Genomic DNA, 27,585 nt, shown 5'->3' with positions numbered 1-27,585 from the left:
GGAACCAGGGGGCTGGTGGGTGACAGTGGAGTGGGGGAACCATCCCCACTATGGGGCACGGGGTCTCATATAACCCTGGGGAACTGGGAGCCACCACCCACTTGCGGCATGTGCAGGGAGGGATGCTTCTGCCAGGCTGATACCCCACAAACTCGACTTAGGGGGAGCAGCTGGAGGGGGCTGCTCTGTCCATTGGGTGGGAGGGTCATGGGGGGTTGAGAGGGGGGCTGAGGAAGGGTCCCTTCAGTGCTGTGCTGATGGATCTCACCCCTTTCATAGCCGCGGGCCTCCCCCAAGGGACGCCACAGGCAGGATGGACGAACAGAAGCCGCCCAGCGAGGAGAAGGACACGGATGCGCCAGGTGAGCGTGGGGCAGGGCAGGGTGCTGGGGGGCAGGCTGGTGCTGTCCCCCCTGCCCTGGGGTGCCGGCTGCTTCTCCCTCCCTGAGGTGGCTGACACCCGCTCTCCCAGCAGCTGATGGGGCCGTGGCTTCAGAGGAGATGGGCAGCACGGAGGGGGACCCCCTGAAACCTCCTGAAGGAGCCTCCGCGGGGCCGGAGCTGGGGAGCACGGAGACGAAGGGACCTCCCCAGGCCAGCAGGTGAGGATGGGGGTGCTCGGGAGGTGGATTGGAGCTGGGGGGGGGTGGTCGTGTGTGTCCCTGATACCCCCTTTTCCGCCTAGCACACCGGCACACCGCTGCGCTCTCTGCAACTGTGGGGACTGGAGCCCGCACGGGCAGCAGGAGCTGCAACGCTTTGAGCCAGCGCCCAATTGGCCTGAGCGGCTGGCAGGCTACAAGCCCCCTGAGGGTCCTGGCCAGCCCCCCCCAGAGCTGGAAGTGATAGGGGATGACCTGGCACAGATCGGCTTCTCCGAGCGGGTGACTCCGGCGCAGCTCTTTGAGCCGACAGGTGAGTACGGTTGCAGCGTTGGGGTCCCCATCCCACTTTCCTGGGTGTCCTACCTGGCTTGGGGACCCTGTCTTGTCCCTGATACCCCCTCCCCACAGGGCACTGCTGGGTCCACCGCTGGTGTGCAGCCTGGTCCGCTGGTGTGGAGCAGGAGGCGGTGGGGCTGGCCGGCGTGGACAGAGCTGTTTTCTCAGGGATCTCACAGGTGAGCGGATCGCGGGGGGCGGCAGAGCCTCAGCCTGGCCCCAGGCGGCATCTCTGACCCCACTGGGTTCCTCTGCCTTCAGAAATGTGAACACTGTCGGCGGATGGGAGCCAGCATCCCGTGCCGGGTGGACGGCTGCCCCCGCTTCTACCACTTCCCCTGCGCCGCTGCCAGCGGCTGCTTCCAGTCCGTGAAGACCCTCCGGCTCTTCTGTCCTGAGCACATGGCTGAGGCCATGCAGATGGGTGCGTGCAGGCTGGGGCCACCAGCTTTGAGTGCTGGATCCCCTCTCGCCCTGGAGGTGGGCAGAACCTGGTGACGGGGTGGCCCTGACAATCCCCCCTCTCTCCCCCCATCCAGATGATGCCCAGTGCTCAGTGTGTGACAGGCCGGGTGACATGCGGGACCTGGTTTTCTGCACCAGCTGCGGGCAGCACTACCATGGGGCCTGTCTGGACATCAGCCTGACACCCCGCAAGCGTTCAGGCTGGCAGTGCCCTGAGTGCAAAGTGTGCCAAACCTGCAGGTGAGCCCACATCCCTGTGGCAAGGGGGACAACGAGGGGTCCATGGGAGGGGGACACGGCCCTCATCCCTGCCCTGGCACCCCACAGGCAGCCCGGTGAGGACTCCATGATGCTGGTCTGTGAGGCTTGCGACAAGGGCTATCACACCTTCTGCATGGAGCCGGCCATTGAGGGCCTCCCTGCCGACTCCTGGAAGTGCAAGGTGCGTCCTGCTCTTGCTGAGGGGGTTACAGGGGTGCCTACCCCCTGCCTCTGCCCACCCCTGACGCATCTCTACCTCCTCCCCAGAACTGTCGGGTCTGCCTGGACTGCGGCCGGCGGCCGGCAGGTCTTGACCCTGGTTGCCAGTGGTACCAGAGCTACTCGGTGTGCGAGGGCTGCCAGCAGCGCCGTGCCACAGAGGATGCCCACAGAGTGCCAGCACACGTGCCGCAGCTGGACCCACCCGCCCAGACGTGAGTGGGAAATAGTGGGGACTGGTTAGGGAGGTGTCGGGCTGGGTGTTCCCTTTGCAAGTGGGAGGACATGTCCCACAGCCCTGGGCAGGGGATGGCCTGAGCCCCACTCCCCTCACCCGGTCCTCCCATCCAGGTTGGCGTCCCCCGACCACAGCGAGCCAACGGATGTGCCCATTCCCCCACCTGAGCTGGAGCCTACGGGGTGCAATGATGAGATGCAGCCAGGAGGGAACCCCAAGGAGGCAACCCTGGGTGATGGCAGGTCTCCTGGCGAGCTGACCCCTGTGGAGGTGCCACCTAGCGAGGTGCCCCCTGATGAACTGCCCCTCAACAAGCCACCTCCTGACCTACAGCCCCCCGACGTGCCGGCCCCCGAGGAGCCCCCTCCCCTCGTGCCGCCCCCCGAGGAGCCCCCTCCCCTCGTGCAGCCCCCCGAGGAGCCCCCTCCCCTCATGCAGCCCCCCGAGGAGCCCCCTCCTCTAGTGCAGCCCCCCGAGGAGCCCCCTCCTCTAGTGCAGCTCCCTGAGGAGCCCCCTCCTCTAGTGCAGCCCCCTGAGGAGCCCCCTCCTCTCGTGGAGCCCCCTCCTCTCGTGCAGCCCCCTGAGGAGCCCTCTCCTCTCGTGGAGCCCCCTCCTCTGGTGCAGCCCCCTGAGGAGCCCCCTCCTCTGGTGCAGCCCCCTGAGGAGCCCCCTCCTCTGGTGCAGCCCCCTGAGGAGCCCCCTCCTCTCGTGCAGCCCTTCGACAAGCCACCCTCTGATGAGCTGCCCCTTGAGAGACCATCCCTTGACAAGCCACCCCTTGACAGACTCCCCCTTGAGCTGCCCCCCAGTGAACCACCCCTTGAGGAGCTTCCCTGTGCCATACCTCCCCTCAACGAGCTGCCCCCCAATAAATCATCACTCAAGGAAATGCCCCCTGATAAGCTGCCCCTTGACAAATCGCTCCTTGATGAGCCACCCCCTGACAAGGTGCCCCTTGATGAGCTACCCCCCAATGAGGTGCCCCTTGATAAACTTCCCCCTGATGAGCTGTGCCCCAATGAATCACCCATCGATGAGCTGCCTCCTGAAGAACCTCCCCCTGATGAGCTGCCTCCTGAAGAACCTCCCCCTGATGAGCTGCCTCCTGAAGAACCTCCCCCTGATGAGCTGCCCCCCAAAGAGCTGCTCCCCAGCAAGCCACCACCCCCCGATGAGGACCCCAAGCCGCTAGGTAATGAATGGAGGACCTCTGGGTCTGTCCCCTTTCCTCTTCAGTTGTTTCCTATGGGTGTGGGCCTCCCACAGCTGGGTCCTCTCCCAGCAGTGGTCTTATGTGACCCTCAGCCTGTTTACCTTGATTTCATGCTTCAATGCCCCATTTTAGGCATACGTGGGGGGCTGGGGGGTCCCTGGGCCGGGCTGAGGCAATGGTTGTTGCCTCTCAGCACCAGGCTGGGTGGCACAGGGGGTGGAGGGGACCCCACGCCCCCCTCACCTGTGGCCCCATCCCACAGGTCTCATCCCCAAGGTGGCTGTGGCAGAGGAAGCGCCATCTCTGGCCCCAGAGGTGCCCTCCGAAGAGGAGATGGAGCTGGAGCCAGAGCCCTTGCTGCCCCCCGAGACAGCACCCCTACCCCCGGCTCCCCCAGGTAGGTCTGGGGCTGTGCTGGGGTTGGGTGGGGGGTGTCTCTGCTGGGGGCTGCGGAGTCACCATCTCCTCCTCTCCACCACCCCCAGATCTCTGTGCTGTCTCGCCTGCCCACCCCCCAGACCACTCACACAATACCAAGGAGGATGAGGTGCCCGAGCCACCCGCCTCAGCTCTACCCCAGCCCCCTGGCAGCCCTGGCACCGCCATGGACACTGAGCCGCCTGGCTCCCCACCGCCCCCCCTGGGCTCCCCTGCCTGCACTCCAGCCCCTGCTGAGCCCCTCGAGGATGAGGAGATGGAGACAGCTGGTGGCGAGGGGGAGTTACCAGCCAGCCCCCCTGGAGATGGCCCCCATGCCAGCCCTGCCCCAGAGCTGGGGCCCTTCCCAAGCCTGCCCGAGGAGGAAGAGGAGGAGGAAGAGGCGCCAAGGCTGGAGCGGGAGGGCACCAGCGGGAGCTCCCCACCTCTGAGTGAGGAGGAGGCACTGGAGGAAGGTCGGGCTGGGGGGGACCCTGAAGCCAAGGGGTCCCCCTTGCTCCTGGAGCCAGAGGAGCTGGGCCCTGAGACCCCCATGGAGGTCTGTGCTGCTGGGGAGAAGCTGCTGGGGCGTGGAGACGAGGCGGGCTCCGAGCCCCCAGCCCTGCGCCCCCGGCCTGACATCCTCAACGAGATCTCCAACCTGAGCCAGGGGGACACGAGCAGCAGTTTCCCCGGCTCAGAACCACTGCTGGGTTCCCCAGACCCCGAGGGTGGGGGCTCACTGTCCCTTGAGCTAGGGCCGGCCTCGGCCGATGCCAGCCTGCAGAAGGAAGACGCTGGGTCGCTGCCGCTGGGCGCCGAGACTGACGACTCGCTGCTCTTCGAGCCGGCTGCCAAGGGGGACGGGGACAAGAGCCGGCGGCGCAGCTCCCCAGGGCGCTCCCGCGTCAAGCAGGTATTGGGGGGACCCCACTAGCCCTGGTCTTGGGGGGACCTGCCACCCTTACTGCCCCACTGGGGATGTGCCCCCTTCCCTGGGCTGCCTCTGTGGCGAGTAGGAGAAGGCTGAGTGCAAGATGGGGGTGGGATGGGTGTCATGCCCCTCTGCTGCCCCTGCCCCAGTCAGGATGCGTGGCGGGGGTCTGGCTGGGCCTCCCCCGGGTTGCTGTAACCGCCCTCTCCCCTTGGCCCTAGGGTCGCAGCAGCAGCTTCCCCGGGCGGAGACGCCCCCGAGGTGGGTCCCACGGGGGCCGGGGCCGGGGCCGTGCGCGCCTGAAGTCGACCACCTCGTCCGTTGACACCCTAGCAGTAAGGCTGGGCTGGGGCAGAGGCGGGGGGCGGGAGGGGGGGGGTCCCAAAGCTATTAGGTGGCAGGGCTGAGAGCCAAGCGTTCCCCCCTATCCCTTTCCCCAGCATCCTGTTCCCTGGGAAAGGCTCAGGAGCCCTCAGGGTGGTGGGGTGGGGAGGGGGTCCCAGGGGGGAGGATGCTGCCTGAGGCTGTGCTGTGGGTTTGGGTGTTTCACCCCACAAGCATAGGGCTGGTGCAGAGCAGCCCCTCCAGGAGGGGGGCAGGGGGTCTGCTGCCCCTGCGTGTTCCCATGCCCTCTAGTTCAGCACCAGACTGGCTGGTGCCCCCCCTAAACTGCACAGAGAGTGAGGGTCCTCAGTGCTGAGTCCCTTCTTCTACCCCCAGCTCGCTGATGTGGAAAGCTCACCCAGCAAGGAGGAGGATGAGGATGATGATGACACGATGCAGAACACAGTCGTCCTCTTTTCCAACACCGACAAGTTTGTGCTCATGCAGGTAACCGGGGCACTGCGGGAAGGACAGATGGACAGGACAGCACAGACTTCTGTCCTCCCCCCCAGCTCTTGCCCCATATCCTGGCTCCTCTTACGGCCTCTCTTCCCCAGGACATGTGCGTGGTGTGCGGCAGCTTCGGGCGCGGGGCTGAGGGGCACCTTCTTGCCTGCTCCCAGTGCTCCCAGTGCTACCACCCCTACTGCGTCAACAGCAAGGTGAGGGTAACTGGGACCCCTGGCCCTGTGTCGGGTGGGCAGGACTGTGCTGTATCACTCAGGGGACCCGCACAGCTGGGCCATTTCCCTCGGGGCACATGCACGGGGTCGTGCCCAGCACGTCCCTGTAGCTGTGCAGTGGGACAGCACTGGGGTGTCCCCTGTGCCAAGCCCTGGGGTGTCCCCCACAGCCATGCCAAGGCCAGGGATGCCCATGGCTCTGCCTGGGAGGACTCACATAACTGCCCCCCTTGTCCCCAGATCACGAAGGTGATGCTGCTGAAGGGCTGGCGCTGCGTAGAGTGCATCGTCTGCGAGGTGTGTGGCAAAGCCTCCGACCCATCCCGGCTCCTGCTCTGCGATGACTGCGACATCAGCTACCACACCTACTGCCTGGACCCCCCCCTGCAGACCGTGCCCAAGGGTGGCTGGAAGTGCAAGTGGTGTGTGTGGGGTGGGAGGGGAGCCCTGGCGGGGGCTCAGGGCTGGTGCTGATCTCTCATTTCCCCCCTGCACTCCCCCCGAAGGTGTGTGTGCTGTGTGCAGTGTGGGGCAGCTTCCCCTGGCTTCCATTGCGAGTGGCAGAACAACTACACCCACTGTGCACCCTGTGCCAGCCTGGTTGTCTGCCCCTTCTGCCGCGAGAAGTATGTGGAGGACGATCTGCTCATCCAGTGCCGGCACTGCGATCGGTGAGTAGTGTGTCCCTTGGCATGTGTTCCCCAGGGTGGTGGTGGGGAGAGCTCTTCGCATTTGGGAATCGCCGTTGGGTGGCTGGTGTGTGTGACCCATTCCCTCTGCCTGCAGGTGGCTGCATGCAGCGTGCGACAGCCTTTTCACGGAGGAGGAGGTGGAGCAGGCTGCAGATGAAGGTTTTGATTGCAGCGCCTGCCAGCCCTACGTGGTCAAGCCGGCTGGTGAGGGCCCGGGGTGGGGAGAGCCTGTGGGGTTTGTGGGGATGTGGGGACTCAGTTCTCTGTCTGCTTTTCCCTCTGCAGTGCCCGCGCCTCCACCGGAGATCGCCTCAGTCAAGGCCAAGGAGCCAGGTACATGCAGTGCTGAAATGGGTGCCGGGGTCTGTGCCGCGGGCAGTGCCCGGTACTGGCTGTGAACCCAGCGCTGGCTTTCCTCCCCAGTGCTTGCTTTCCTCCCCATAGAGCCCCAGTATTTTCGCTTCGAGGGTGTGTGGCTGACGGAGACAGGGATGGCGGTGCTGCGCAACCTCTCCCTGTCACCCCTGCACAAGCGGCGGCAGCGCAAGGGCCGGCTGGGTGCCCTGAACGGGGACGGGGGGCTGGAGGGGGGCGACCCCCTGGGCCCTGATGACAAGAAGGACGGCGACCTGGACACTGATGAGCTGCTCAAAGCTGAAGGTGCATTTCTCTGGTGGGCGATGGAGGGGGGGGTGCAATGTGGGGGTGCCAGGGGACCCTGCTAACATGTCGTGTCTCCCCTGAGCAGTGGGTGTTGAGCACATGGAGTGTGAGATCAAGCTGGAAGCTCCGGCCAGCCCCGATCGCGACATCGGGGCTGACGTGGACTCGGGGAAGGGGCTGGAGGACCCAGAGGAGTGCAAGAAGAGGAAGCGCAAACCGTACCGGCCTGGTGAGTGCAGCCCTGGGCCGCTTCCCAGGGCCAGATCCCCCCTAGGCCCCGCTGTGACTCCCTGCCACCTCTTTCTCTGCTCACCAGGCATCGGCGGCTTCATGGTACGGCAGCGCAAGTCCCACACCCGCCTGAAAAAGGTCTCGGCGGTGCTGGCTGATGTGGGGCGCGAGGGGCTGAGCACCGAGGGGCACCCGGAGGATGGTAAGGCCTGGTGGCACCCATTCCCTTCCCTTCCCTCTCCCCCTGCCCGCTTGTCCCTGGGCATGGAGAGGGACTGTGGAGTGCTCCCCATGGTGCTGTGATGGTGCTGTACCCAAGCCCTTCCTGTGGCGTGAGAACAACCCCAAACTCCTTTGGGGAGATGTGTTAATGGGACGGTTGTTTCAGGGACTCCGGGAGATCTCCCGGCTGAGGGCAGCCTGGATCCGGGCTCAGCAGAGGGGGATGAGAAGAAGAAGCGCCGGGGAAGGAAGAAGAGCAAGTTGGAGGACATGTTTCCCCCTTACCTGCAGGTGGGATGGATGCGGGTTGGGAAGGAGGTGGCCCTGGGGTGGATGGGAGGTGGGTATGGGCGGCTGGGGGGGGAAAACTCTGATGGACAACATGGTGCTGACACAGCTCCCCCTCGGCAGGAGGCATTTTTCGGGAAGGCGCTGATGGACCTGAGCCGGAAGGCACTGCTGGCAGCGGGTGGTGTGGGGGATGGGGCTGCCCGCCCTTCCCTGGGCCAGGGTGCCCCACGACCCAGGGGGGACCCCAACCTGGCTGGGGCGCTGCAGGGTGCCCCACCTGACAGGAGAGAGACCCCCACCCATCCCCGAGGTGAGCACAACCGGGAGCTGGACTGGGAGCCCAAAACCCCGCCACCATCCCTGAGAAGGGTCTTGAGGGGACTTGGGAGTTGCCATGGACACCGGGCGCTGTTGGACACTGGGGATTGTTGGAGCATGCTGAGGGCTCTTGGGGTTGCTGTTGATGCTGAGGGCTGTAGGAGGACCCCGGGGGTTGGTGGAGGACCTCGGGAGCAGTTGGGGGGTTACTGGGCTGTCCCCCCTCCTCCGGGGGTGGCCTGCCCCTGCTGAGGCCTGGTTGCCCCTGCTGAGGTCTGGTTGCCCCCACAGGTGATGACAGCACCGATGGCAGTGCTGCCGCTCCTGATGATGACGGCAAGGACGACGCAAAGGCTGAGGACCTGGGTGAGCCCCGGGGACCCCCGTGGGACCCTCCCCCCCACCCCCGGGCAGTGCCCCTGGGCCGGCGGGTTGTGCGGGACAGACCGAAAGCAGAGTCCTCCGCGGGGCCTTCGAGAACGCGGCCTAGAGAGTCTGGAACCATAGAGACGGCCTTGCTCTATGGTTGAGTATGCTCTAGGCAGGGTGGGAAGTGCAGGGGCAACTCTATGGTCTCCCCGAGTGCTTACCCCAGTGGTGGTGGTGACCATAGAGTGGTGCCTAGAGCGCCCCCGCGTGGTGCGGTGCTCTGCGTGGCCCTGGGGGACTGGGGGACTCCTGCAGGGGCTGGGGGCGGTGGAGGGTGCCCCAGGTGGGCTCGGGGCTGGGGGGTCCTGGGGTGCTGAGGGCACCTGACACTTTCTCCTCACAGGGGCCGATGAGCCAAAGGATTCCCCAGACCCTGGGGACACTGAGAAACCAGCCACCCCAGGCGAGGGTGCACTGAGCTCCGACCTGGACAAGATCCCCACAGAAGGTGAGGCCTCCCCCGTGCCCCCCGGTCAGCTGAAGCGAGGGAGGTCCCAGGGCTGGAACCCTCCAGTTTTCTCCCTGTGTCCTGTCAGCATGAGATTTGCACTATGTGCTACCTATGGTGGGTCAACTCTTCCTTTTTATCTCCTGCAGAGCTGCCCAAGATGGAGAGCAAAGATGTCCAGCAGCTCTTCAAGGACGTGCTGGGCTCGGCAGAGCGTGGGGAGCAGCCTCTGAACTGTGTGGCCACAGGGATGGAAGCCAGCGGTGCAGGGCAGGACCCCAGCCGGGCGCAGCGGCCATTCCTACAAGGAGACCTCCAGCTGCCAGGGCAGGGTGGGTGGAAGTGGCGCAGCCCCTAGCTGAGATGAGATTGGGGCAGGAGGGTCCTGGTTGGTGGGGGAGAAGGCCAAGACTCACTGTCTGCCCTGGAGAAGCCAAAGTGCTGTGTCTTTATTGGGCTTGAGCTGTTTGAACAGTAGTGGTGCCTGTGGTACAGGCACCTGGGTCTTCCCCGTTGCTTTGGGGATGAACGTTGAAAATGTTTTGGGGGTGTATGGGGTAGTGGTGGTGTGTATCTTGTATTGTCAGAGAACTACTGGGGCCCCCGGGGCAGGTGCAGACCTGAGCCCGAGCTCTGCCCTTCCTGCAGCCTCTCTCCCTTCCCTCACAGGGAGCGTTTCCCTGGGCTCGCTCTCCGGAGCTGTGGCTTTGGAGTCGTATTCGGGAGTCTGCCAGTCTCCATTCCTTGATAACAGGTATGCAGATGGCTGAGGGAGCTGAGGTTGGTCTCCCCCAAGAGAGTCAACCCTAGGGTATTGTGGGATCCTGTCTTTCCTCACATCGTGCCGATCCATGACACGCTTTCCTCCATGCAGGGAGCGGAGTGGCTTCTTCAGCCCAGACCACTGTGAGCCTGAGAGCCCCTGGGCCAGCAGCTCGGCTGCCACCACCCCCTCAACACCCACAACGCCCACGACGGAGGGTGAGAGCGATGGGCTGTCCTACAACCAGCGCAGCCTGCAGCGCTGGGAGAAGGATGAGGAGCTGGGCGAGCTTTCCACCATCTCGCCCGTCCTCTACGCCAACATGAACTTCCCCAACCTCAAGCAGGATTATCCAGGTAGGGCTCTGGGGGGGCTGCGGCCACCCCATCTGGGGTGAGGGCAGGGGGAACTGTGTGCAGCATAACATCCCTAGTCCCTGTCCGGAGGGGAGAGCTTGTCCGGTCTGGTACTGAGCTTGGTTGCGGGACAAGTATTCCTTGTAGCAACGGTGGGGGGTCTCAGCACCAGCTTCTAGCCACAGGGCTGTCCCTGCATGTGAAGGAGAACAGTCACCCAGTGTGGGCCTGGGTGGGCTCATCAAGTACAGACTAAGGTTGCTTTTCTCCTCTTCATCTGCTGCTACCGGACTCCCAGACTGGTCGAGCCGCTGCAAACAGATCATGAAGCTGTGGAGGAAAGTGCCCGCCACAGACAAAGCCCCCTATTTGGTGAGTGCTAGGGCGTCGCTGGGGTGGGGGGTGGGGGGGGCTGGGCGCCCGGGGGCTGTGAGTCAGCTGGCTTCGTGTTTTTGTTAGCAAAAGGCCAAAGATAACCGGGCGGCTCATCGCATCAACAAGGTGCAGAAGGTATGTGCTGGAGCGGGGAGGTGCCCGGCGGCCCTGGCCCAGCCCTTGGGGGGATATGGTGCACCCACCCCCTGCCCCCTTAACCCCTTCCCCAGCTCGGTGGGAACGCAGGCGTGGGTCCCCTGACGGCCCGGCTCTCTCTGCAGCAGGCCGAGAGTCAGATCAACAAGCAGACCAAAGGGGAGGGACTGCGCAAGCCGGAGAGGCCCTCACTGCACCTGCGGATCCCAGTGCCGCCAGGGGCACAGCCCGTCTACATCGGCAGCCCACCTTCCACCAGCGAGGGCTTCTTGAAGCCCCCGGCAGGTGCCGGAGGAGGGCCAGAGTCACCCAGCGAGCTCTTCCTCAAGCTCCCGCCCCAGTCCCCTGCCCAAGTGCCTTCGCACGATCCCTACAGCGCAGCACCTGCCTATGCGCTGGAGCCCCGCTTCCCCTCGCCCCTGGGCCAGAGCCCCACAGCGGGCACTGCCTTCCAGCCTTTCCCTGGCCAGCCCCAGTCCCTCACTGGACCCCGTGCTGTCCCTGGCTCCCAGCCCCCTGACTTCCACCCTACACCACCTGGCACCCCCAGGCACCAACCCGGCACCCCTGACCCTTTCTTGAAGCCCCGGTGTCCCTCCTTGGACAACCTCTCAGTGCCAGGGAGTCCTGGGGCCCGGCCCCCAGAGACCCTGCTCTCTCCCCTGCCTTTTGCGGAGCAGAAGAAGGGTCTGGAAGTGAAGAAGGAGGAAGGGGGGAGCCTGGGGGTCTGCTCACCCGGCTATGCCTCCACCATGAGCTATGGGGACTCCCCAGGTGGCCCCCACCTCTCCGCTGCGGAGTTGAAGGCGGCTGACGTCTTCAAAGCCCCCATGACCCCACGGGTCTCTCAGGTAGAACCGCAGAGCCCAGGGCTGGGGCACCGCCCTTCCGACCCCCATCCTCTGCCCCCCTCGCCCCCCAGCCATCCTGATATCTACCGCCAGTCACCCTACCCAGACCCCTACTCGCAGCCCCCACTGACACCCCGGCCACAGCCCCCTGAGACCTGCTGCGCCCTCCCACCCCGCTCCCTGCCCTCGGAGCCATTTTCTCGTGTCCCTGCCAGCCCCCAGTCTCAGTCTAGCTCCCAGTCCCCTCTCACCCCGCGGCCGCTCTCCAACGAAGCTTTTTGCCAGTCCCCTGTCACTCCCCGCTTCCAGTCCCCAGATCCTTACTCCCAGCCGCCCTCCCGGCCCCAATCCCGGGACCCTTTCACCCCCCTGCACAAGCCTCCCCGGCCCCAGATGTCGGAGCCGGGGTTCAAGTCAGTGCCGCTCTTGCACAGCCCTGCGGCCGGTGGGGGCTTTGGGGGCACCCCAGCAGGTGAGCCCCACTCCAAGGCGCCGGGTGGGCAACAACCCCCCTTTGCCCGCTCCCCTGGTGCCAGCGTCTTCCCAGGCAGCCAGCCCCCCATGCGCTTCACCTTCCCCCCAACCGTTTCGGAGCCGCTCAAGGGCTCCCCATCCCACCAGCCCCATGGGATCAACAGCCATTACATCCCTGGCAAGCCCCAGAGTTCAGCCTATGCCTCCTCCCCTGGTTTCCACCAAGCCAGCAGCCCTTTGGGGCCAGGTGCTGCGGCTGCTGAGACCTACAGTCTCTCGCCTCTCCGGCCACCCTCGGTGCTGCCGCAACAGCCACCAGCGACTCCACAGCAGCAGGACGCCTCTGTCACCTTCCTGCCCCGAGCTGCCCTGGGGCCACCGGCTGACAAGAGGGAGGAGGTGGCCGCAGGACTCTCAGCACCCTCAAACAGGGACCTTGCAGAGCTGCCTGGCAGCCAGGATGGGGCCCTTGGCACCATGAGCCAGTCGGAGCTGGAGAAGCAGCGGCAGGTGAGAGCTCGCCAGTAGTTGGGCTGTGTCCATCTGGCTTCGAGGGAGGAACTGGGACCTCTGCGGTCAGTGGTGGGGTCAAGGAGCCCAGCTCCACTTGTGGCTCCTTCCCCAGAGGTGTGGAGGCAGTGCGGACACCCAGGGTGGGTGATGCAAACTGGCACTGCTAAAGTGGTCTCCATGCATGATTTGTCCCTGGGCCATGGGACGAGCTGGTTTTGCTCCCGTGTCTCTGCTCTTGGTCCTAATGCTTGGTTCCTTCCAGCGCCAGCGGCTCCGTGAGCTGCTTATCCGCCAGCAGATCCAACGCAACAGCCTGCGGCAGGAGAAGGAGAGCGCGGCGGCAGCTGCCACCTCCTCACCGGCGGGCTGGGTCCCCGAGACCAGCAACCAGGCCTTTGAGTTGAGCCGGGGCATGGCCCCCTACCAGCCGGCCCAGGTAGGAAGAAGGCTCAGGCAGATGGCTCTGCTAGGAGGCTGGGGGTGGATGTAGGGGGGTGACAATGTGTTCCTGTCTCCTCTTCCAGGACAAGGGTCTCCTCGGGACACTGGCTACCACTGGGAAACTGCCTGGCTCCGTCATGGTGCAGGCAGCCTTCACGCAGGATGAGCGGCTCTCCCGGCCCCCACCGGCAGCCACACCGTCCACCCTGGACATCAATGGGAGGTGAGTGCCCAGCAGCAGGGTGACAGGTTCACTGCAGCCCGTCAGAACCAAGTGGGGCTTCACCCTGGTGGGTAGTGTCCCCTGCCCCAGGTCTTGTTGGGTTAATCACCCAGGGGGGATGGGGTATCTGTGGTTTTGCTGGGCATCTGGCATGGTCTGAGGGGGTTGGGACCCCTGGGGTGCTGCACGTGGTGTGCATAACTACAGCAGCACCGATCCGGTCCTAACACCACGCTGTCTTGCAGGACGGCGGTGGGCCCCCCCCAGGCCTTCTACCCCCGCGGGGTCTTCCCAGCGCCATCCCCACAGCAGCACCTCTGGCAACAGCAGCAGCAGCAGCAGGCAGCCGCAGCCCTGCGGCTCCCTGTCACCTCCCGCTTTGCCCCACCGGCTGCTGGCACCCCTGTGGGCAGCTTGGGCACCCGCCTGCCGGCACCCACCGACACGGTGCCTGCCTCGCCTGCCGCCCTGGGTGCTCCCTTCATCGAGCTACGGCACAACGTGCAGAAGGGACCCGGGGGGGTCATGGGCTCCCCCTTTGCCCCCCAGGCACCCCGGCCCCGCTTTTTCCTGCCTGGGGAGGAAGGCACCCCCCAGGCCCTCTGCACCCCTGTTGTGCCTATGCAGGCACTCCCCACGCCAGCACTGCAGCCCCAGAAGATGCCAGTGCCGCTGCCGCCCGCCTCCCCTCAGGGTGCTGAGATGAGCAACAGCCACCACCAGCCTCCTGCCAAAGCGGCGGTCCCCCCGCCGCTGCCTGCCCCTAGCCTAGAGTTGCAGCACGTCCCCCCGCGCCCGCTGTCCTCCGGCACTGCTCTCCGCCCTGAAGGACCCAAGGACAGCACCACACCAGACCCCGCTCCGGCCCCAGGGAAGAGCCACCTGAGCCTGGAGGGGGGACGTCTGCCCTGCGAGGTGCCAGTGGAGCCCGATTTGGACGATGACTTTGGCTCCCACAAGGACCTGGAAGATGACGATGATTTGGCCAACCTGAGCCTGGATCCGGATGTGGCTAAAGGTGACGATGACTTGGACAACTTGGACAGCCTGGAGACAGCAGACCCCCACCTCGATGACCTGCTGAACGGCGATGAGTTCGACCTTCTGGCCTACACTGACCCTGAGCTGGACACTGGTGACAAGAAAGACATTTTCAATGAGCACCTTCGCTTGGTTGAGTCAGCCAACGAGAAAGCTGAGCGTGAAGCCCAGCTCAAGACAGAGCCACCAGCACCCAGCTTGAAGCTCCCTGACCCCAGGGATGGCAAAGACACAGCCCCACCCGTGGAGGACCAGGAGGTGCCCAAGGAAGGGCTGGTGGCCGGGGTGGGCTTGGGACCTGCTCCCTGCCCAACAGGTGCTGCACTGGCATCTGACCCAGCTTTCAAGGTGCAGGGCACAGAGGCGAAGGCAGGCTCGCTGCCCACTGATGTCAAGCCCAAGTTGGAGGACAGCTGCCTGAAGACTTCTCCCTGCCAGTTCACCGCTGGTGGCCCTGACCGGCTCCCTGTCCCTGTCAAGTCAGAGGCCCTGCAGGGCCCGGATAAGATCTCTGCCTCACTGGGGCTGAGCCTCAAATCCGGCCAGACCCTCCTGAGCCCCAGGGCTGGCCCTGCTCGCCTCGGTATGACTCACTTCACTAACAGCAGCCACGCTGGCATCCCTGTGCCGGAGAAGGACCCTTACTCTGGCCCTGGCCGTGGGCTGGCCCCTGCCCAACTGGGAAACCAGAGTAACCCCTTGCTGGAGAAGTTTGAGCTGGATGGTGGAGCCCTGGGCCTGGGCAGCGCGCGGCAATCGCCGGCTGATGACCTGGACAAGATGGAGAGCTCACTGGTGGCCAGTGAGCTGCCCCTGCTCATCGAGGACCTGCTGGAGCACGAGAAGAAGGAGCTGCAGAAGAAACAGCAGATGTCAGCCCACCTGCCCCGGGGCGCCCCCCACCTCCCAGCCCCAGGGCACCCCATGCTGCACACAGCAGCGGCCGGGCAGCCCCCTGAGGGGCAGCCCCCCCACCTGGGCGCAGCACAGCCACCCCTCCAGCTGGGGCTGGTGGCCAGGCCTCCGCTGATGCCACCGCAGCCCCCCCGGCTCAGCACGCCTCAGCAGGGCCCAGCACTGGCCCCCCACATGGGCATGACCCCTGGGCAGCCCCATGTGCTGGCGGCTCCCCATGGTGTGCAGGTGGCACTGACACAGCCGCAGCAGAACCAGCAGCAGGTGCTGGTGCAGAAGCCTATGGCTGGAGTACAGCCATCCACCCTGGGCTTGAAGAACCCCCAGCTCGTCATGCAGCAGCAGTTGGCCAACAGCTTCTTCCCGGACACAGGTAGGGGCTGCAGGCGGTTGTTGTGGTTGTTTTTGGGGGGCACAGGGCCCTTTTGGGTGGCGGGTGTGGGCTGAATGCACTGTGGCTCCATCTGCTGACTTTGTCTTGGCAGACCTGGACAAGTTTGCGGCTGAGGACATCATGGATCCCATTGCCAAAGCCAAGATGGTGGCACTGAAGGGCATTAAGAAGGTGATGGCTCAGGGCAGCATCGGGGTGGCTCCAGGCATGAACAGGTAAGGGCCACAGCCGGCAGCGGGGCACAGGGTGGGGCGGGCAGGGCACCTCAGCCCCAGCTTATCTCTCGTCTTTGTGTCCCCACCAAAGGCAACAGGTTTCCCTACTGGCCCAGCGGCTGTCGGGGGGGCCAGCTGTCTCCGAAATGCAGAATCACTTGCTGACTGGGAGCGGGCAGGTGAGTGGTGTTTTCAGGGGGGAGGACAGGGGTCCCATCGGGGCTGTCTGGCTTGGTGCTTGGGTCCCTGCTGGGCAGGAGCAGCTCTGGCCAGTGGGTTCATGGTCCTCTGGGCAGGTGCGGACTGTGGAGAGGGGATGGGTGGCACCAGAGAGTGGGAATGGTGTAGTGCATGTCCTCAAAGCTCCCTTCTCTGCCAGGAGAGGAGTGGCACCGACCCGACCCAGGCTCGCCCCAACCCACCCACCTTCGCGCAGGGCGTCATCAGTGAGTACCAATGTGGTTGGGGGGGCTGGGCTAGTGCTGGCCAGGTCTCATGCTAGCCACAGAGGCTGAGCTGCGCAGGCTGTGGCCAGGCTCGCTTTAGAGCCAGGGTCCCTGCTGAGCTGAGCCCTCTCCCTGCTCCTGCAGATGAGGCCGACCAGCGGCAGTATGAGGAGTGGCTCTTCCACACGCAGCAGCTCCTGCAGATGCAGCTGAAGGTGCTGGAGGAGCAGATCGGGGCACACCGCAAGTCGCGCAAAGCCCTCTGCGCCAAGCAGCGCACCGCCAAGAAAGCCGGGCGGGAGTTCCCTGAGGCCGATGCCGAGAAGCTGAAGCTGGTGACGGAGCAGCAGAGCAAGATCCAGAAACAGCTGGACCAGGTAGGGCTCTGCTGGTGGGTGGAGACCCTGTCCCTGGCGCAAACACGCCATCCCCAGCGCTAATGCTGTGCCGTCCCCGGTGCTAACGTCCCACTGTCCTGGGGCAGGTGCGGAAGCAGCAGAAGGAGCACACCAACCTCATGGCCGAGTACCGCAACAAACAGCAGCAGCACCAGCACCAGGCCTCTGCCGTCATGGCCCTGAGCCCCTCGCAGAGCCCCCGTCTCATGTCCAAGCTCCCCGGGCAGCTGCTCTCAGCGCATGGCATCCAGCAGCCGGCAGGGGCTGTGGTGGGTGCACAAGGCCTTGGCCAGCAGCCAGGGCAACCCGGGGGGCTGCGCCTGCCCCAGAGCGGCGTATCCATGGCTGTGCCGCAGGGTCTGTCCTTCATGGGTCAGCAAGCCGTGGGGAACGCCCCGGTGCCCGGCACCTCCAACGCCTTCTTTGCTGGGAACCCCACTCTCCGCGGGCTGGCTGCTGACAGCCGCCTGATGCAGGAGAGGCAGCTCCAGAGGATGCAGCTGGCCCAGAAACTGCAGCAGCAGAACATGTTGGGACAAGTGTCACTGCAGCAGCAGCCGGGTGTGATGGGACAGGCCTCCATGCAGCAACAGGGCATGATGGGACAAGCAGCGATGCAGCAACAGGGTGTGATGGCACAGGCATCAATACAGCAGCCAAGTGTGATGGGACAGGCATCGATGCAGCAATCGGGCGTCATGGCACAAGCGTCGATGCAGCAGCAGGGCGTCATGGCACAGGCGTCTATGCAGCAGCCAGGTGTAATGGGACAGGCATCAATGCAGCAGCAGGGTGTCATGGGTCAGGCGTCGATACAGCAGCCAGGTGTCATGGGACAGACCTCGATGCAGGCGCAGGGCATCATGGCACAGGCATCAATGCAACAGCCGGGCGTCATGGGACAAGCTTCAATGCAGCAGCCGGGCGGCGTCATGGGACAAGCTTCAATGCAGCAGCCGGGCGGTGTCATGGGACAAGCTTCAATGCAGCAGCCGGGCGGTGTCATGGGACAAGCTTCAATGCAGCAGCCGGGCGGCGTCATGGGACAAGCTTCAATGCAACAGCCGGGCGGCGTCATGGGACAAGCTTCAATGCAACAGCCGGGCGGCGTCATGGGACAAGCTTCAATGCAACAACCAGGCGTCATGGGACAAGCTTCAATGCAACAACCAGGCGTCATGGGACAAGCTTCAATGCAACAGCCGGGCGGCGTCATGGGACAAGCTTCAATGCAACAACCAGGCGTTATGGGACAAGCTTCAATGCAGCAGCCGGGCGTTATGGCACAGACGTCGATGCAGCAGCAGGCTGTCATGGCACAGACGTCCATGCAGCAGCCAGGCGTCATGGGACAAAACACAATGCAGCAGCCAGGCGTCATGGGACAAAACACGATGCCGCAGCCTGGCGTCATGGTGCAGACATCGATGCAGCAGCCCAATGCGATGGGCCAAGGCTCGATGCAGCCAGCAGCCATGGTGGGTCAACCCAGCCTGCTGGGGCAGCAGCAGCCAGCGCCAGCCCCGCAGCCAGGTGCAGTGGGGCAGCCCATAGTGCCGAAGCAGCCGGGGCTGATGGGCAGCCAGCAGAACCTGCTGGTGCAGCAGCTCTCGCCCCAGCAGCAGCCAGGCTTGCTGGGCCACTCGCAGGCACCGGGGCTGCAGCACCAGGCGGTGCTGGGCCACCCCCCGCCTCAGCGCCAGGTCCTCCTGGCCCCCCACCAGCAGCGGGTGTTGGGTTCACCCCAACTGGCGCCGCAGACTCCAGGGATGCTGGGCCACCGGCTTGTGCTGTCCCAGCAGCTGGGGCAGTCGCGGGCGCTGCTGGCCTCACAGCAGCAGCAGCAGCAGCAGAACTCGACGGCCACCCAGCCAGGGCTCCTGGGGCTGGGCCAGGGTCAGCCCCCGATCCAGCACTTTCCACAGCACGGGGCGGTGGGCCAGGCCCCCTCCGTGTTGCACCTGAGTCAGGGAATGCAGCCGGCCCCAGCGGTCCTGGCTGCCAAGGACCAGCCTGGAGGAGCAGATGGCAGCGCCCTGCCCACTGAGGGCAGCGAGAGCGGGGGGCAGCTGCATGGGGCCTCTCAGGAGCAGCAGGGAGCCCTCAACACCCCCAGCCTGGGTGGCCCGGAGCCCCTGACCCCCAAGAACCAGGCTGAGCTGGGGCAGGGCCAGCAGCTCCTCTTGGCCTCTCCGCAGCCAGGCGTCCTGGGCTCGCAGTCGGCGCTGCGGGCAGGCCCCGTGCAGCCGGGCACCCTGCTTGCCCCATCACTGCAGAGCCCTGGAGCTGCCCGCCCCGAGCTGTCCCAGCAGCATGGGGATGCTGCTGGGATGGCAGAGCCACCGCTGGGCTGCGGGACAGGCCAGGCACAGGGTATGGTGCTGCCACAGGCACCACGGCCCCTGGAGCAGCCAGGCAAGGGACCGGCGGGCTCGCTGCAGGGCCAGCCGCAGCCTCCCCGGCTCCAGAGCCCCGGGCAGCACAAAGCAGTACCAGTGGTGCCATCGCTGGGCACAGCCGCGCTCCCCCAGGGCCTCCTGGGGCAGGTGCCAGGGCCGGTGATGGGCCAGATCCGGGCGCAGCTCCAGGGTGTCCTGGCCAAGAATCCGCAGCTGCGGCACCTGACGCCCCAGCAGCAGCAGCAGCTTCAGGCCCTCCTGGTGCAGCGGCACCAGCAGAGCCTGCTGCAGCAGAGCCAGGCGCTCCGGCCCCCTGCACCCTTCCCTGGGCAGGCCCCGGACCATGGCTCCCCGGTTCCTGCCACCCGTCAGCCCCCTCGCCCGCTGGGACCCCTCTTCCAGCCGCGGCCAGGTGCCCCGGCAGAGGCGCAGACCGGCTTTCCTGCTGAGCAGGGGCGGGCACTGGCAGGACAGCCCCCCCAGCAGCCCCTGGCAGAGCTGGTGCAGGCAGCCCTGGCTGCCCGCGGCCCCCAGCCCAGCCTCGTCCGGCTCCCCGTACCGCCAGCCCCCTCGCCCCTGGGCTGTGCACCCCAGCACCTGACTAGCCCCGAGCAGAGCCCCCAAGAGCCAAAGAAGACATCGCCAGGGGTCCCGGCCGCGGTCACCAGCCCTGCAGCCCCAACGGAGCAGGGGTCAACGTCCACACCGAGCAGCACCCTCCCTGACCCGGCGCATGGCCCCTGGGACCCTGAGGCACCCAGCATGGACCCAGCTGACCCTGGCGAGACTCACATCAATGGGGCTGCGCCAGAGGGGGCTCCCACGGCAGGCGAGCCCCCCCAGGTGTTGGTGAAGCAAGAGCCGAAGGAAGAGGCAGCGGTAGCGGTGGCACAGTGTGAGCTGGACGGGGATGAGGCAGCGAAGCCGGAGGCCAATGGTGACTCTGGGGCCAGCCAAGCCAACAGCCTACTTGCACCAGGTGGCCGCTCTGAGGCCGGGCACCTCCTGCTGCAAAAGTTGCTGCGAGCCAAGAATGTGCAGCTTTCAGCACAGAGCCCAGGCGAGCTCAATGGGCACACGGAGAGCCGGGGCACAGGGATGGAGCCACGGCTGCAGCCGGTGCTGCTGGGCCGGGAGGTGAGCAGGGTGCTGCGGGGTGGGACAGCAGGTGATGGCCACGGGACCATGGTCAGCACGGCTCCCACTTTCCTCTCCCTCTTCAGGACCCTTCCATCGCCAGGAAGCCAGCGGCCACCAAGCCCAAGCGGGTGCAGAAGGGCAACGAGCGGGTCCCGGCCTCCCGCAAGAAGCTGCGGAAGGATGAGGGGCTGCGTCCTGGCGAGGCCCTCATGAAACAGCTGAAACAGGTATGGCCGTGGGCAGTGGACACGGTGGGGGGCTGCCTGCTGCTCCCGTCCCCTCCTCACCACTCTGCCCCCAGGAGCTGTCGCTGCTGCCGCTGACGGAGCCAACCATCACAGCCAACTTCAGCCTCTTCGCACCCTTTGGCAGCAGCCCCATCAATGGGAAGAACCAGCTGCGGGGCGCCTTTGGCAGTGCCGTGCTTGACAGCGTGCCCGACTATTACTCCCAGCTGCTCACCAAGGTGAGGGGAGGGTTGTTCGTCTGTGTTGTCGTGTGTGTGTCCCCCCCAGTCTGGGGCTTCTGGGCCACCCCACTGTATTCACCCCACCATCTTCCCCCAGAACAATCTCAGCAACCCACCCACGCCACCTTCCTCGCTTCCCCCCACGCCGCCCCCCTCCGTGCAGCAGAAGATGGTGAACGGTGTCACGGCCCCGGAGGAGCTGGGCGAGCAGCCCAAGGATGCCGATGCAGCCCGTGAGCCCCATGGCCAGAAAGGTGAGTGTGGCTGCCATGAAGGTGGTGCAGAGTCCCTGCTGCCACCTGTAACCCCCCGCCCTGTGACACCCATCCCTTTTCCACGCAGACACACCAGCTGTGGAGGTGAAGAGCCTGGACCTGCTGGCAGCTCTGCCTACTCCTCCGCACAACCAGACGGAGGATGTCAGGTGAGTCACTGGCTCCGGTGACCCCCCCACGCGTGACACCGGCCCCCCCCCAGGTGACACCAGCCCCCCCATGGGTCACGCCAGCCCCTGCAGCCTGTGACACCTCCTTCTCCACAGGATGGAGAGTGATGATGAGAGCGACTCCCCTGACAGCATCGTCCCTGCCTCATCCCCCGAGAGTGTGCTGGGCGAGGAGTTGCTCCGCTTTCCCCTGCTCAGCGAGGCCAAGCCGGAGCTGGAGGAGCGCGTGCTGTCCCCCATCATCCCCATCATCCCCCGGGCCAGTATCCCAGGTGGGCTGGGCCACACTGAGGGAGCGTATGGACCAGGCCAAGGGGCAAGGCAGGGCAGGAGTAGTCTTCAGTTCATGTGGACCAGGCAGAAGGGGGTCCATGCGGTGTAGAGACCAGGCAGGGGTACAGTAGGACCTGGGGAGGGGTGTCTGTAGGGCACATAAATCAGGTAGGAAGGAGTCTGTGCAGTATATGGACGGTGCAGGAGGGGGTCCCTGGAGGTGTGAGCTGGTAGGGATTGCGGTGGGGCAGGAGAAAGGCCCTTGGAGAATGTGGGCTGAGGGGAAGGGGTCTGTCAGGTGTATTGTACCTGGGCAGCAGACCCTTGAGTGTGGTCCCTTGAGTCACGGTTGGGCTGTTTCCAAGGGTCCCCTAGTCACTCCCAGAGGGTTTCCCATCAGTGCTGTCTGCTCTGTCCCTGTAACTGCACCCCAGTTTCTGTCTCGCATGAGGTGATGGATTCCCAGCAGTGTTTCATCGGGGATGGCCGGGTGGGCTTACGGGTGGCTGTCGGTGGGGCCGGGCCTGTGCGGCTCTGACCCCCCCCTCTCCCCATGCCAGTGTTCCCTGACACGAAGCCCTACGAGGCCACGGAGCCCTTCAGCACCCACCTCGGGAAGGTGGGGGCGGCAGGCCCGGGTGCCCCATGGGAGAAGGGCAAGAGCAGTGAGGTCTCTGTCATGCTGACAGTGTCTGCAGCAGCTGCCAAGGTGAGTGAGGGGACGGGGGCACGCAAGACTCTTGAGGTCTTGGCAGTGACCCCACGTGGTGGCATCTGGAGCCCTGGACCCATCGCGTCCCTTCTTCTTACCCAGAACCTCAATGGGGTGATGGTGGCCATGGCTGAGCTGCTGAGCATGAAGATCCCCAGCTCCTATGAGGTGCTATTCCCAGATGGCCCCATGAGAGCAGCCGTGGTCGAGGCCAAGAAGGTGGAGACAGACATGGCTGGTGAGCATCTGTCTCATCCCTGTGGGCTCCCTCATATCCCTGGGCCAGGTTCTCTATGGCGGGCTGTATCTCCCTCTCACAGGGGTGCTCGGTGGCAAGGAGAAAGTGGCGCTGGCCGGGAAGGTGCCAGACAGCAGCTCTGAGTGGCTGAAGCAGTTTGACGCAGTGCTGCCGGGGTACAGTCTCAAGGGCGAGTTGGACCTCCTGACGCTACTCAGACAGGTCAGTGGGGTGTGGGGGTTCCCCCAGGCCCGTGGCCCTGGGAGAGGGGTATTGGGGTACTTGTAAGGCTGTGGCACTGTGGGGATGCAGAAGGGGGCTCTTTGGGACCAATTGTAACCGCATAGAGAGGTGCGTGGGTGTCCCTGTAGGGCCCCCTCATAATTGCAGGGTGTTCTCCGAGGGGCCAGGTTCCCTTGTGGAGAGGTGCTGAGTCTCCCAGGACTGTGTGGAAGGGGTCAGGGAGGTCCTTGCAGGGCTGGAAGCGAGGTGCTGTGGGGTCCCCACAGGGCCAAGGACACCTCACCTTGACACACAGGGAGGTTGGGAGTCCCCATCCCTGCGATGCTCTGACCTGTGCCCCCCTCCCCGTGCTGCAGGAGAGCCCAGCGCCTGAGAAGACCCTGCACCACTGCTACGTTAACAACGTCTCCAATCTGGATGTGCGGCAGCTCTCTGTCATGCCCCAGGAACCCTCGCCCCCGCTGTCCCCATCTGTCCCCTCCCCGTCCAGTCCTGCTGAGGCCGCCAGGGTCCCTGACCCTGAGGCAGCTCACGAGGCAGCCCCAGCTCCTCCGTCGCCTGTGCCACCGGCCCCCTCACCAGCCCCCCAGGAGGAAGGGGCTGCAGCCCCCCACTCACCGCCCCGCTTCAAGCCCCGCTCACGGCCACCAGAGGACGGGGATGAAGCACGGCCCCGGCTGAAGAAGTGGAAGGGGGTGCGGTGGAAACGGCTTCGCTTCCTTGTCACCATCCAGAAAGGGGGGGCCAAGCGGGATGGTGACAAGGAGATCGCGGAGTTCATCGACAAGCTGGGCACCACCCTGCGCCCTGAAAAGGTGCCACGGGACCTGCGCAAGTGCTGTTTCTGCCATGAGGAAGGTGATGGGGCAACGGATGGGCCGGCTCGCCTGCTCAACCTCGACCTTGATCTCTGGGTCCACCTGAACTGTGCCCTGTGGTCCACGGAGGTCTATGAGACGCAAGGGGGGGCCCTGATCAACGTGGAGGTGGCCCTGCACCGCGGGCTGCTGACCAAGTGCTCCCTGTGCCAGAAAACCGGCGCCACCAACAGCTGCAACCGCATCCGCTGCCCCAGCGTCTACCACTTCGCTTGCGCCATCCGCGCCAAGTGCATGTTCTTCAAGGACAAGACCATGCTGTGCCCCTTGCACAAGCTGAAGGGTCCCTGCGAGCAGGAGCTGAGCACCTTCACCGTCTTCCGACGCGTCTACATCGAACGGGATGAGGTGAAGCAGATCGCCAGCATCATCCAGCGTGGCGAGCGGCTCCACATGTTCCGTGTGGGCGGGCTGGTCTTCCATGCCATCGGGCAGCTCCTGCCACACCAGATGGCCGACTTCCACAGCGTCACGGCCCTCTACCCTGTGGGCTATGAGGCCACGCGCATCTACTGGAGCCTGCGGACCAACAACCGCCGCTGCTGCTACCGCTGCACCATCTGTGAAAACAACGGCCGCCCCGAGTTTGTCGTGCAAGTCATCGAGCAGGGCCTGGAGGATCTGGTCTTCTCCGACTCCTCACCGCAGGGTAAGAGAGCTGCAGACACCGGCCCACTGCCTTTCTCCACCCCTTGTCCTGCTGATGGGGAGGCTGGGGCAATGGGAGGTCCTGGGGTGGCTTGAGCTGGGGGTCTGCACCAGCGGGCAGCCTGCGGCAGGTCCTCGGCTCCAACCCTCCCTTCCCTTGACAGCTGTCTGGAACCGGATCATCGAGCCGGTGGCAATGATGAGGAAGGAAGCTGACATGCTGCGTCTCTTCCCTGAGTACCTGAAGGGCGAGGAGCTCTTCGGCCTCACGGTGCACGCGGTGCTGCGCATTGCCGAATCGGTAGGTTCCAGGGAGGGGGGTCTCCTCTCTGCACTGAGGAACATCCTCACTGGAAAAGGGACCAGTAGCCGCACTGGCAGGGCTGGGGTGGCTGCGGTGCTGCCGCTCAACCCACAGCCCCTCCACTCCCTCCTTGGCAGCTGCCCGGCGTCGAGAGCTGCCAGAACTACCTGTTCCGCTACGGGCGCCATCCGCTGATGGAACTGCCACTGATGATCAACCCCACCGGCTGTGCCCGCTCCGAGCCCAAGATCCTCACCCATTACAAGCGGTAAGCAGGTCTGGGATCCTCCAGGAGAGATGAAATCCCTGGGGATCCCTCAGCACTGACACCCTCTTGCCCCCCTCCTCGGCAGGCCCCACACCCTGAACAGCACAAGCATGTCCAAGGCCTACCAGAGCACGTTCACGGGTGAGACCAACACGCCCTACAGCAAACAGTTCGTGCACTCCAAGTCCTCCCAGTACCGGCGCCTGAAGACTGAGTGGAAGAACAACGTCTACCTGGCGCGGTCCCGCATCCAGGGGCTGGGGCTGTACGCAGCCAAGGACATCGAGAAGCACACCATGGTCATTGAGTACATCGGCACCATCATCCGCAACGAGGTGGCCAACCGGCGAGAGAAGATCTACGAGGAGCAGGTGGGGATGCAACGGATGTTGGGGGCTCCTGCGAGGGACGTTGGGGGCTCTGGTTGGTTGTGGGTGGGACTCAGGCGGGCTGGGGGGGTGGCTGGGTGCAGCCACTGACACCCTGTTCTCCCCCCAGAACCGCGGCATCTACATGTTCCGCATCAACAACGAGCACGTCATTGACGCCACGCTGACGGGGGGCCCGGCCAGGTGAGCGTGGGGGGCTTCAGGGTGGTGGGACCTCCCTAGATGGAGCAGTGACTGTCCATCTGTCCTGCCTCCCCAGGGTTGGGGCTGACCCCTGCACCTCTATGCCCCTCCCCCCCCCCCCCCCCCCAGGTACATCAACCACTCATGTGCCCCGAACTGCGTGGCCGAAGTCGTGACCTTCGACAAGGAGGACAAGATCATCATCATCTCCAGCCGGCGCATCCCCAAGGGGGAGGAGGTGAGACAAGGGCGCGAGGGGGGGGAGGGGGGGGGCTGGGGGTTGCGGTGCCAGGTCCCGTGCCATGGGTGACTCCCTGTTCCCCCCCCCCCCCCCCCCCAGCTCACCTACGACTACCAGTTTGACTTTGAGGACGATCAGCACAAGATCCCCTGCCACTGTGGAGCTTGGAACTGCCGAAAGTGGATGAACTAGCTGGGAAAAGGGGCTGGGGGCTGTGGCCCCCGCCTCGGAGACCTCGCCAAGACCCACCGGGGCCGCGGGAGGTGCCAGGGTGGCTGGGCAGGCGGCGGCCGCCGGGGCACGGAGGCTCCGGCAGGGAGGGCGGCCGCTGCGGAACCCACCGGCCTTGCCCGAGCAGGACGGACAGACGGGACGGACGGACGAACTGGCAACTCAGGGTTTTCTTTGCTTCGTCCTGCGAGGAAGAAGGGGGGGGTGTCCAGCGAAATGCGCCCCACCCCCCCTGCCCCCATCCGCCTCCCTCGTGGGGGAACCACGGGGGAGCAGAGCAGTCCCAGCGGAGCCGGAGCGAGTTCGGAGCCGGCCTGGATTATTTTTATTTTTTTTTAATTTTTTTTTTTTTTTTTTTTTAGAAACAAAACTAATAATATTTGCTCGCTAATTACCAAGGTAACACAGACTCCTTGAGCTCGACAATCCGGGCTCTGCCCCGTCCCCCGGCGGCGGTGGCCAGAGCTCGCTCGGTTCCTTTGATCTCTTTTTGTTTGTGCGTGTGGACGAGACCCCGGAGCGCGAGACCCCGGAGCGCCTGCGGCGAGGGCCCCCGACAGACACAAGGAGCTTCTGCACCCAAACCTACCTCATTTTAAGTGTTAGATTGATATTTTTTTTTCCTCTTTTTTTTTTTTTTTTCTTGTTGTTTTTAAATGTGAGCCCCTGCCACCCATCCGGGCAGAGCCTCCCGCCACCGGAGCTGGCCCCCCGGGGGGGAGAATCTGTCCCTCTCCTTTAGGGACGTAGCCCCCCCCAACACACACACACCTTTTCCCTCTCCTCCGGACGTGGCTGCAGAAGGCCCCCGCGCTGGGGTCCCCGGGGAGACGAGGGGCGGGGGGGCATGGGGGTCCCCTGCCCCTCATCCCCTGCCCCAGGAGGTCCCAGGCGTGTGATGTGCCAAGGTGTGAGGTGGGGACGGGGGGGTGCCAGACCCGCTCCCCCAGCACTGGGGGGGCCCCTACTCACCCACGGCTGGAGCTGCACGTGGCCGCCGTTGGCATGGGGAAGGAGGGGAAGGTTATTTATCTATTTATACGTTATATTGTATATACTAGATGGGGGGGGAGGGGGGGCTCTTTGTGCTCTGCTGGGCTGAGATTTGGGGTGCAGGGGCAACGGGGGGCTGTGGCATTTTTAAACCCATTCTCTGAGGGGGGGGGCGACGGGGGGGGGGGCTGGAGCCTCCTGCCAGGCAGGGGCGACCTCAGAGAGCGAAGCAGCAAGTGGGCATTACACACCGCATTCCCACCCCCTCCACCGGCTGCAGCCCCCCCGCTCCCCCCCAGGCCCACTGCCTGCCCCCCCCCCTACTACCCCCACCCCCCCCCCAAACCCTGGAGGGGGACACCCCCCTCGGGATGCTCAGGAGGGAGCTGGGATCTTTTAACGCACAAATGCACAGCGTGGGGGGGACCCTCCTGTCTCCTGAGGGGGGGGGTCTGGACCCCTCGGGGTTGTGAAGGGGGAGGGTGCTGAAGGGGGTCAGTGGCCCACTCCCCCCGGTGGGGCAGGGGGGGCCGGGCAAGGGCCGGGGTGATCTTTAAAGCTGCTTCCGCAACTCGTCAAAGCTGCAAAAAGGTTTAAGGTAAAAAAATGTTAAAAAAAAAAAAAAAAAAAACCAACAAAAAAACCCAAACAAACAAAAAAAAAAAAAACAAGACAAAAAAGTGAGAGTGGGGGTGGGGGATGAGAAAGTTTTAACAGAAAATATACGAGAAATTTAACTTTCAGAGCTGTACATAGCCGGGGCGTGTAGAAATCCCGTTTTTACCAATACCGAAACCACTGGATGTTATTTTAAAATAAAGCGCGTGAGAAGCCAGGCCGCCTGCCTCCCTCCCTGGGCGGGGGGGGCCCGGGGGGGCAGGGGCCAGCCCTCCGAGCGGGGTCCTAGCCCGGCACGGGAGT

The 27,585-nt window shown here is 64.8% G+C and overlaps 1 protein-coding gene across 1 annotated transcript; it reads left to right on the top strand.

Moving 5' to 3' along the window:
- Positions 1 to 313: 313 nt before the first annotated feature.
- Positions 314 to 27,585, top strand: KMT2D (lysine methyltransferase 2D; the record flags this gene model as incomplete). Its single annotated transcript, XM_082496492.1, has 55 exons — positions 314 to 362; positions 476 to 602; positions 686 to 915; positions 1,014 to 1,120; positions 1,203 to 1,365; positions 1,481 to 1,646; positions 1,734 to 1,848; positions 1,935 to 2,101; positions 2,238 to 2,409; positions 2,761 to 3,316; positions 3,600 to 3,734; positions 3,823 to 4,670; positions 4,910 to 5,023; positions 5,409 to 5,519; positions 5,630 to 5,734; positions 5,996 to 6,177; positions 6,262 to 6,426; positions 6,542 to 6,651; positions 6,733 to 6,780; positions 6,892 to 7,107; positions 7,193 to 7,339; positions 7,427 to 7,543; positions 7,730 to 7,854; positions 7,975 to 8,164; positions 8,464 to 8,538; positions 8,945 to 9,049; positions 9,199 to 9,381; positions 9,719 to 9,803; positions 9,924 to 10,168; positions 10,467 to 10,540; positions 10,628 to 10,678; positions 10,825 to 12,534; positions 12,800 to 12,973; positions 13,062 to 13,201; positions 13,447 to 15,530; positions 15,643 to 15,766; positions 15,858 to 15,945; positions 16,146 to 16,212; positions 16,357 to 16,589; positions 16,697 to 20,146; positions 20,233 to 20,376; positions 20,451 to 20,615; positions 20,716 to 20,872; positions 20,961 to 21,042; positions 21,160 to 21,335; positions 21,897 to 22,045; positions 22,151 to 22,286; positions 22,369 to 22,508; positions 22,886 to 24,056; positions 24,220 to 24,356; positions 24,497 to 24,627; positions 24,713 to 24,998; positions 25,126 to 25,199; positions 25,329 to 25,437; positions 25,540 to 27,585. The coding sequence occupies 55 exons, from the start codon at positions 314 to 316 to the stop codon at positions 25,630 to 25,632; spliced, it is 16,503 nt and encodes a 5,500-aa protein (XP_082352618.1). The 3' UTR covers positions 25,633 to 27,585.

This window comes from Vanellus vanellus (assembly GCF_965231255.1).
Source record: "Vanellus vanellus genome assembly, chromosome: 28".
Classification (NCBI taxonomy): Eukaryota; Metazoa; Chordata; class Aves; order Charadriiformes; family Charadriidae; genus Vanellus; species Vanellus vanellus.
Note: the sequence above shows the minus strand (reverse complement) of the source record. Positions and strands in the feature narration are given on the sequence as shown.